The 10,213-nt window shown below is 35.5% G+C and overlaps 1 protein-coding gene across 1 annotated transcript; it reads left to right on the forward strand.

The window, feature by feature from the left end:
* Positions 1-247: 247 nt before the first annotated feature.
* On the forward strand, positions 248-8,976 carry sepsecs (Sep (O-phosphoserine) tRNA:Sec (selenocysteine) tRNA synthase). The gene is made up of 11 exons (XM_065288929.1): positions 248-618; positions 921-1,075; positions 1,521-1,639; positions 1,774-1,932; positions 2,350-2,503; positions 2,801-2,903; positions 3,042-3,171; positions 4,628-4,719; positions 5,646-5,739; positions 6,139-6,229; positions 7,642-8,976. The coding sequence occupies exons 1-11, from the start codon at positions 505-507 to the stop codon at positions 7,886-7,888; spliced, it is 1,458 nt and encodes a 485-aa protein (XP_065145001.1). The 5' UTR covers positions 248-504; the 3' UTR covers positions 7,889-8,976.
* The last annotated feature ends 1,237 nt before the right edge of the window (positions 8,977-10,213 follow it).

Here is a 10,213-nt window from a genome sequence, read left to right on the forward strand (position 1 = left end):
TTTAAATACCGTAAAGCATGGTTTTCGGCCAGAGAGTTTACATTTATGAAATTTAGCCATAACGACTATGTAAAAGCCAAACTTTTTCAAACTGTTGACTCCAGTATGTAATCACATATGGTTGTGTAACAATATCCTTTTGGAACTTAACTCTGATTGGTTTATTATTATTACGATAATTAGAAGACTCGAGTGGTAATTGAAAAGACTTTTACGTTGAAATATATACGTCACTGTGGGGCGGGGTTTCAACCAGGAAGTAAACAGTGAACTCCGATTTGAACTTCATGCTGACTCAGATATTTAGAAAATGTTTAACCTCACACCAGCTCATCCGTAATCTAAAAGAAACGTAGACAAATAACTGAAGACAGTATTTGCAGATGCACAGCGATTTATTACTGTCAAACAGTATAAGGTCCTGTCGACACATTAAACACGTGCACGTGTGTTTCCTGACTAAGCAATATTAACACCTGCTCCAAGTTTCGCGATTAACGGGATATGAACAGCGAAAACTTCAGTCTGAGCGAAAAGATCGTGTCGTCTTCATATGTACGGCAGGGACTGCAGGCTCGTCGCGGTCACGAGCAGCTGATTCGAGTCCTTTTAGAACAGGTAATGATTCAGTTTACACACGTGAAGAAATACTGTGGTATACATTCGTTTTTACCGTAGTACACCGGCGTCAAATATATAGGTACTATAGTGTTTTTGGATCCTACCTTAAAAAATAACATGTATTTACTACAGTTTATCAATTTAACATGTTCCAGTATACTATAGTATGCATTAACAAAGTATAGTATTTACATCAGTGATGCTGATGGTTCATAACTGTGGGAACCATTAGGATTTGCTATATTTTTTAGCAGGGAAGTGTCTGTAGACTTTGACTGTCAGATCTCTGTGTGTTCCAGGGAAAATGTCCAGAGGAGGGATGGCACGAAAGCACCATAGAGCTCTTTCTGAACGAACTGGCAGTCATGGACAGCAACAACTTCTTAGGAAACTGCGGTGTGGGAGAGAGGGAGGGAAGAGTCTCATCAAGCCTGGTGGCAAGAAGACATTTCAGGTTGGAGAAAGTCACTGTAAGGTTTTGTGTCTGTCAGATGATCACATTGATAATCATTAAAATGAGGGGTGCTTACAGAGAAAAGCATGGTTAAAATGTCCCTGCTAAAGAAAACACAATACAAATTTTCCAAAAGCCTTCCAAATACCATTATAAACAATTAGCTGTTTACCATTAAAACTATTACATTTCTTATATAGTCAGTTTTTTTCCAGTAGTATTTAATTGTTTTCAGTTTGTTCCCTTTTATAAGATAACATCCCACCAATAGAACCTGACACATAGAGACCCAATATAGTTTTTAAATCCAATAAAATTTCCATTATAACCATTAAATCCATTAGAATGTCTGTGATGGTTTATGTTGTTTTAGCAAGGATAGTTCATCACCAAAAATGTTTGCATTAATCTGTGTTTTTGATATGGAGTTTTGATGTTGTTTTAGACTCATTCACGGGATTGGTCGATCAGGGGACATTGCTGCTATTCAGCCCAAGGCTGCTGGTTCCAGTCTTTTAAATAAAATCACCAATTCTGTAGTACTGGATGTTTTGAAATTTACAGGTGAGCTCTCACCACTGACTTGACCTTTCTGTTTGTTAAGCTACACACTTGTTTACAATCGGCATGAGTCCCACAGCTGTCAGTTTTCTTTTGTGACGGATCTGGTGTATACACATCTGTTATTGTTTTAACAGGTGTTAGGAGTGCATCATCATGCTTTGTGTGCCCAATGGCGACTGGAATGAGTCTCACGTTGTGTTTTCTCACGTTGAGGCACAGAAGGCCTGAGGCACGCTACATCCTTTGGCCTCGCATTGACCAGAAGTCCTGCTTTAAATCTATGGTGACTGCTGGTAAGATTTATAGAGGACCACTGGTTATGTTCTCTATATCTACTTATTGTACTTATTGTTTAAGAAGACATTAGGGCTGCATGATATTGAAGAAAAATACAATTTGTGATAAGTAATGAGATGATATTCCATACAATGATGTGTAGAATCAATTGTAGTATCACAATGTATTTAAAACTAACAAACTGTATACATGTTTCAATTTCTTTCTGAAAAATAAAGCATAATCTATTTCACGCCAGTCTCTTCTATCTGCATTGACCAAAAAAATTTGAATATACATTACTTTTAAATCATTCAGTTATCGTAAACCATTGCAATATACTTGTTGCGATATGCACAGAAACCCTTTTTACCATCAACCAGATGCAATGCTTCAAATATTAATTGTATCAAATGTGCTTTAAATTGTCCAAGGTTTTGAACCCGTGGTAATTGAGAATATTCTGGAAGGAGATGAACTAAGAACAAACCTGCAAGAACTTGAGAGGAAGATTGAGGAGTTGGGTGCCAAAAACATCCTGTGTGTCCATTCCACAACATCCTGTTTTGCACCACGTGTTCCTGACAGGCAGGTCAAAATTATACGATTACTTTACTAAAACATGTACTTTACTTAGCCATGTAGAAGTGCATGCACCAAGTCTAAACCCAAAACTTCAAATGTAGACCTTCCAGCCCCATCCGTGAAACACAAAATGAGATCTTGGAAAGAGTTTTCCAGAGCCTTTCATCTTCTTTCTTGTGTTTCTTGAAAGAAAATAATACATGTTTGAAATGACATGAAGAATACATATTTGTGTGAACTATTTCTTTACAGTAGTTCAGATGATATTTTGGGTCCATTAATTTATTCATTTTTTTCCAGACTAGAGGAACTTGCTGTTCTGTGTGCCAAGCATGATATCCCTCACATAGTCAACAATGCCTATGGCGTGCAGTCATCTAAATGTATGCACCTTATTCAACAGGTAATATTTTGCCTCAATCTTTTTTATATTTTACAATAATCTTACATTTAGTACAGTGGATCATTCATTTATTTTGTTTGTTTGATTATTGACTTTCTCGATGAAATTGACTTGTTGGCTTATGTGGTGCCTTTACAGGGAGCCCGTGTAGGAAGAATTGATGCCTTTGTCCAAAGTCTTGATAAAAACTTTATGGTCCCAGTTGGTGGTGCTATCATTGCTGGTTTTGATGAGGCCTTCATAAAGGAAATCAGTCAAATGTACCCTGGTATGTGCACCATTTAATAAACCTCCAAGATGCCATATATAATCTGTATGGATTTTTCAGTCTATATGCATTGTGCAGTCTATATGCATCTATATATGAGGTCTATACACTGCAAAAATGACTTTCTTGCTAAGGATTTTTGTCTTGTTTTCAGTAAAATTATCTAACAATTCTTAAATTAAATTAAGATTAATTACATTTTCTTGAAAAGCAAAATGACCTAGGAAAATAAGTCTAGTTTTTATACAAAAATATAAACTTTAAATATAACTTTTAAATTACTGCTTAAAACAAGCGAAAAAAGTTTCTTGAAAAAGTTCACTTTTTTCATAAACACTTAAAGGAATAGTCTAGCCTTTTGCCATATTAAACTGTGTTATTACCTCAACTTAGACGAATTAATACAAATCTATCTTTTTTCAATGCGTGCACTGTACAGCGCGTCGTGAATGTGTTAGCCTTTAGCCTAGACCCATTAATTCCTATGGTATCAAACAGGGAAGCCACCAAACACTTCCGTGTTTTCCCTGTTACATGAGGAGTTATACCAGTAAGTATGGTGCCACAAAATAAAACTATTTTTTAGTACCATAGGAATGAATGGGGCTAGGCTAAATGCTAACACCTTCACAACGCGCTGTACAGTGCACGCATTGAAGAAATTTTTTTTGTCTAAAAACTAGAATTATTTTCCTAGGTCATTTTGCTTATCAAGAAAATACATCTTAATTTAAGAATTTTTAGATATTTTACTGGAAAAAAAATGCTTCGTAAGAAAGGCATTTAGAAGAGTTATAATCGATGAAACTAGTGCATTATTATTTTATTTAAATTACTAAAATTTCAGCTGTTGATCTTTAAGGTGGCTGAATATTATTTATACAAAATCTTTCCCTAGTACAGTCCATATGATAATATTCCATCATTTATTTGCACTACAGCATTGCTCTCTGTTGGCACCCACATATCCCTCCCTTATTTCTGCACTGCAGAGGAATCCCCAACACTCGTGTATTGATCATCACCGTGTACTAGAGTGAGTTAGTCAGGGGAAGCAAGTTAGTAGTTTTATCTCCAGCTCTGCAGGGCTTGTTTTCAATGCTTTATGGTGACACCAGTACTAGATTATTCATTCATGTACTTTATATATCCATAAAAATACCATATGAATCTTTTAAATTCTAGTACTTTATTTTAGGCAAATCCCATCACAATCCATATTTTCTTCTCTATAAATGAAGTGCTTAAGTGTTTAATTTATTAAAGTGCCAAGTGCTTACATTTATATTCATGCATTTGTCAGACGCTTTAATGCCAAGTGACTTGCAATGCATTACAAGGTATACATTTTTTATCAGTTTCTGTGTTCCCTGGGTTCGAACTCATGACCTTTTGCGTTGCTAATGCAATGCTCTACCACTGAGCACTGACATCAAAAATGCTTTGCTTTCTCCAGGTCGAGCTTCGGCCTCTCCATCTCTAGACGTCCTCATTACTCTGCTTTCTCTCGGGGCCAGCGGCTACAAGAAACTCCTGTCTGAGAGGAAGGTGAGAGCCCACAGAGCTACAAAGCTAAATTTGTCACCCTGTCTGTGAAAACCAGGCTAAAGTCTCAAAGTCATATCCAGGGAGATATAAACTTTAAAGTTTTATTCAACCATTAGTTTCACATTGATTACAATCTTTGACATGACCTACTTGGTCAGAATTAAAGAAATCAAGGTTATATTTTCATAAAATGTTCATTACATTTATGTAGGATGATTTTATGTAGAAAACAAATATGACTAGCTGGGTTTTTACAGGCAGGGTCACATTGATCCAGATTAAGTACACTGACAATAATATAAAATTGTAATTCAGATGCTTTTCTTTAATCTTACCTCAACTTAGACAAATTAATACATCCCAATCTTTTTTCAATGTGCGCACATCATCTTTGTACAGCAAAAAAATATAAACTTGAAGTAAATTAGTGTTTAAAACAAGCAAAAAATCTGCTTGAATAAAACTTTAAAGCTTATATCTGAAGTTTCTTTGTACATTCCTGAATGTGTTAGCATTTAGCCTAGCCCCATTCATTCCTATGGCTCCAAACAGGGATGAATTTAGAAGCAGCCGAGCTATATCACGTTCCTATTAGGCGTATTGTCTCTATGGTATTTTCAGCATCATTGTAGCATCATTGAAAGGTAACCTGAAGGCCTCGTGCAGTTCATTTGTAATTGATCTCAGCGGTGGACTGTGCAGCACTGCCAGCACAGCTGATTGTGTTGACTCAATTACATTAAAGCTTCAGAAGGAAAAACAGTGGGTGGAAAAAGAGAAAGCTAGAATAAAAGCAGATGCTGCTGGGTGTAGGCCAGCAGATGCAAAATTGCAACATTAACAGAGCATAGTATGTGCAATAAAAAAAGCTTTGTGAGTAGTAATGAAGAGCTATATATAACTGGAGATGTCTGTACGTCCCGCAGGAGCTGTACGGCCACCTGGCACATGAGCTGAAAGCTCTAGCAGAGAAACATGGAGAGAGACTGCTGCACACGCCACACAATCCAATATCACTGGGTGAGAAATCATAAAATGCATCTTATGACTCATTGTGGTCTTTCCTTGGTTGTACATGTAGTCACATATAGCCTGTATCAAAAGGTCACATTACCATAACAAAAATGCATTTTGAGGATGTCTGTTTCAATAATGCGGTCTGTTTTAGTATTGGTCAGTTCTCATTTACATTTGCATCCGGTTTGCATACAGTTCTCACCACACGAGTGAAAAGTTGGAAAGTTGCATTTAGGTACAACTGTAGCACCAGCTCTACCGCTACAGGAACGCAATTAAAGCACAAATAAATGCATGTGCATTTGTATTTTGCCTTCTTTCACTTTTTTCATCACGTGCAGCATATGTCAGCAAATGTGTTGCAGTATTTTATGACCCTTTAAATGGTGTTTCTTTTTCTAGCCATGTCACTGAACAGTCTCCAGGGGCGTAGCGATAAAGCAGTCACCCAGTTGGGCTCCATGCTCTTCACCAGACAGGTGTCAGGGGCCAGGTGAGATACTATCTGCTCCTCTGCCTGTAGGAAAAAGGGGGACACGCAATTATTTAATTAATTAAATAATTTCGTATTTAAATTAGTCATCAACAGTATTTCTGGAATAGCCGTATCCATAAATAACTGCACTGTGTGCACCCGGGGGTAAGAATGATAATATCTTCGCAATATCCAAAAACAAAACACACAAGGTCTTTTCTGCTTGTCTGTTTTACCTCTACATTTTCAGACATCTCTTACTCTTATTAAAAGTTTAATGTTGTTATCATTAGAACATTTAGAACGTATTTGTAGATGACGTAGATATAAACTAATAATAAATTCCTTTTTTGAAACAGAAGCTAGATGCATGAATGGGCAGGGTTACAGTAAAGAAGTGTATTAATGTTTCCCTTAGGGAAAGAATCTGATATTCAGAGCCACGTATGCATCTCTATTTAATGCCATTATACATACAGTATGTGAAGTATATCAATATCTAATATAAATATCTATTTCACATTGCCACTTTAGTGCTAGAATATATCTACAATCTTTGTCAATCAGAAAGACTGCAATTGTCTTTGTTTGGCTGATATTATTAGTATTATGTAATTGAATGTTATTGTATTTATAACATTATTATTATTATTATTGTTATTATTATTATTATTATTGTTATTATTATTATTGTTATTGTTATTATTATTATTATTATTATTATTATTGTTATTATTGTTATTATTATTATTGTTATTATTATTATTATTATTATTATTATTATTATTATTATAATTATTATTGTATAGTTAATGGAAAATCTGCGTTTAGTGGTACATCTGAGTGGCCTGAGGCTGGAATTAAGCGGATTAGTATATGATGAATATGTGCTGAGAGCATTTGGTTGATATCATTATCTCAATTTTGATGGAGGTGGCGTTTAGCAGCTTTGGCATCTGAGCTCCTCAGTCCTTGTTGTCTATTCTGAAATTAATTATAAAGATAACTACTTTTTTAGAAAGATAGAAAATTTTAATAATGCTTTCCAAAGGATTTTTTATGTAAGGAAGTTACTGAATTTCAATAATACATTTTTTTTTAAAATATAGATTTCAATATGAAGCTCATGTTATATTTTAGGCATGCTTCTTCCAACTATAGCTCTATAGCCTGTGGGTTTGTTTCCCAATTGGTGGGATGGTAATTTGTTGCGTTCAGTAATGGAGGACTGTCATGTGTTAATAGCTGTAAGAAATATATAAGAAATGTGTGTTTTATTTATAATATTAATAAGTTTTATTTATAAAGCACCTTTCTCAGGCTTAAGGTCATTTTGAATTCACTCAGATTTAATGCTAAAGTTTCCACAGGACACCCATCATTATAAATGCTAATGAATTATGCTAATTTGAACAATCTCTTTGTTGCAGAGTGATTCCACTTGGTGTGGAGCAGACTGTTAGTGGTCACACTTTCCAAGGATTCATGTCACATGCAAATTCTTATCCATGCCCGTACCTTAATGCAGCATCAGCCATTGGAATAACCAAAGATGACATAACATTGTGCATGAAGAGACTTGAGAAATGCCTCAAGAGCCTTAAGAAAGAAGCACCTGTAGAGATAAATGAATCTGCATCACCATGTGAAGGTTTGGATGACCAGACAGTGCCCTGAGGGTTTTCATGACTGTGATTTTCTTTTTTTTTGTCTTGTAAGATGATGTTATTGCAGTTATCTAATGTGTGAAATTTGATTTATAATAATTTAACAATGCTCTATTGAACATTTCAGTTTCTTTTATATTAAACCAAATGGATTTAGGTCTGAGTTTAAGCTCTTTAACTAATAATAAACGCACCCAATTCCATAAATCTGTTCTGTAATTTAGCTTTATTGCATATGACACACTACAACATCCCACATTACTAAAGGAAAAATTCACTCTAATTGGATATATGTGTCTTATGTACTTAAAAGTGTTAAGTGTTTTAATATCAGGACCTCCGATACAAAGTAGTATTTTATTTTTTCCATTGTCCATCCACTGTAAAAACAGATATTCAACATCATGCATGATGCTTCACCTATTTTGTCAGACACTTTATAAAAAGGCTCTCATAGGAATTACATGGAATTATCCATGGTCATAGGTAACAATCCTTGTGGGTTTTCATGTAATATCACACCCATGGTTTACACTGGCTTTTAAGGATGTGTCCACTTTAGTGGTTAAAATAAATTCTAATAGAAACTGCAGAAATGTGCATTTCAGATAAATTCAATTTAAGACTTGTAAGATGAACTTTTGTTTTACTGGATTCAGGCTGTAGTCCCTTACTGAAATCTCAGCTTATAGAAGAGTGAAGATTTTTGCATTGTACTCAAGTGCACTGATGTAACCCATGCCTGACCCCAAATCGATATGCGTTTTACATTCATTGCCTTGTATTGACTACATCTACCTGTAGTTACATCTAATTTAATTCATTCGTGTAATGTAAGCAGTCATATCTGTGGTAGGAAAATACTTATTAAAAGCTGAATACTTCAAATGTTCAATTAAAAAGGTCACATTTACACTGTTTTCACTGTTTGTTTTTGTTCTGACACTCTTCACACCTCCTTTCTGTGGCGCTGTGTAATTTTACTGTAGTTTAAATCCATTCTGTCTCTACGTTTCCCCATTATACACTGCTTACTCATATTTCATCTTTGTTCAATAAGCTTTGTCTCTTAGTAATAAACTTTCCTCTTGCCCTTTGTCTTGCAACGCTTTTTTACTACCACTCAAGCTGCACTTAGTCATTTTCTCTCTTGCTCTATCAGTCAGTGCTTATTGATGTCTTCAAGTATTTGGCTACCTGCCGATACTGACCATGAAGTAAACATGTATGGTTGTTTAATTTAGTCTTTTTTATGAATCTGCATGCTTACAACTGGTGGCAATATCAGAAGCTTGACCGAGCTGTCCATGGTGCTGAATCTCTTCTTGCCCAGAATTCTCTAAAATAATGCAAATATTATTTTTCAATCTGGTGCTGCCGCTGAATAAAATAATAATAGAGAGTCTGAACAGAGAGTTAAAGAAATTTTAATGGGAGTTGCATTTGTTTAATGAAACTATAATGGCTCTCTGTGAGGTCTTTACTGGTAATGTGTTGGCTTCTTTTGGTGGTACGTTATCTGTGGGATGGGAAGCAACACCATAAAAGCTATTGGAATAAGACCAAACATACATACAATACTGTAGTATAGCTTAGTAATTACTATGGTAAATTGTAGTATATTGCAGTATAGTAATCACTTTGTAACACTGGGTTATTTTTAACCCATCCAGCTGTTGGGTTAAATAATCAACACGGAAAATGTTTATATTTGACCCAACAATGTTTTAAAACAACCCAGCATTTTTTTGGAAGAAGCGATTGACTTATTTTCCCGTGGTGACGTATATCCGAGTGAAAAGGTTTCTAAGATGAAAAAGGACTTGTATGGACTTGAATTCGTCCATCGAGAGTTTATTGGATCATTGGAAGTTAATTGTGTTGTTAATTGCTAATCCCTGCACTTTTTTTCCTGGACCCGCACACCTTATGACCGGAAGTAAGAGAGATCGTTTCGAGTAGGGGATGAGATTGAGTTTTTGATGAAAGATTATGAGGGCACATTATTTTTTATAAAATAATGAAGCTCATAGATAAGTCATTTGTACATTTGTAAAAAAAAAAATCCACAATGTTCCAAAAACATTAAACACTTTCTGTTCAATTTCATTGTGAGTTTAAATCCCTACTGAAAATCCAGGTAATACCATGAGCTGGTTTTAGCTGGTCTCCCAGCTTGGTTTTAGCTGGTCTAGCTGTGTTTTGGTCACTTTTTAAGCTGGTCAGGCTGGAAGACCAGCTGACCCGCCAGCTTTGTCAGGCTGGGAGGAACAGCTAAAACCAGCTACTGTCACCTTAAACCAGTGGTTTTCAAACTGGGGGCCGCGAGATGGTC

The sequence above is a fragment of the Paramisgurnus dabryanus genome, chromosome 2, assembly GCF_030506205.2.
Source record: "Paramisgurnus dabryanus chromosome 2, PD_genome_1.1, whole genome shotgun sequence".
Taxonomy (NCBI): Eukaryota; Metazoa; Chordata; class Actinopteri; order Cypriniformes; family Cobitidae; genus Paramisgurnus; species Paramisgurnus dabryanus.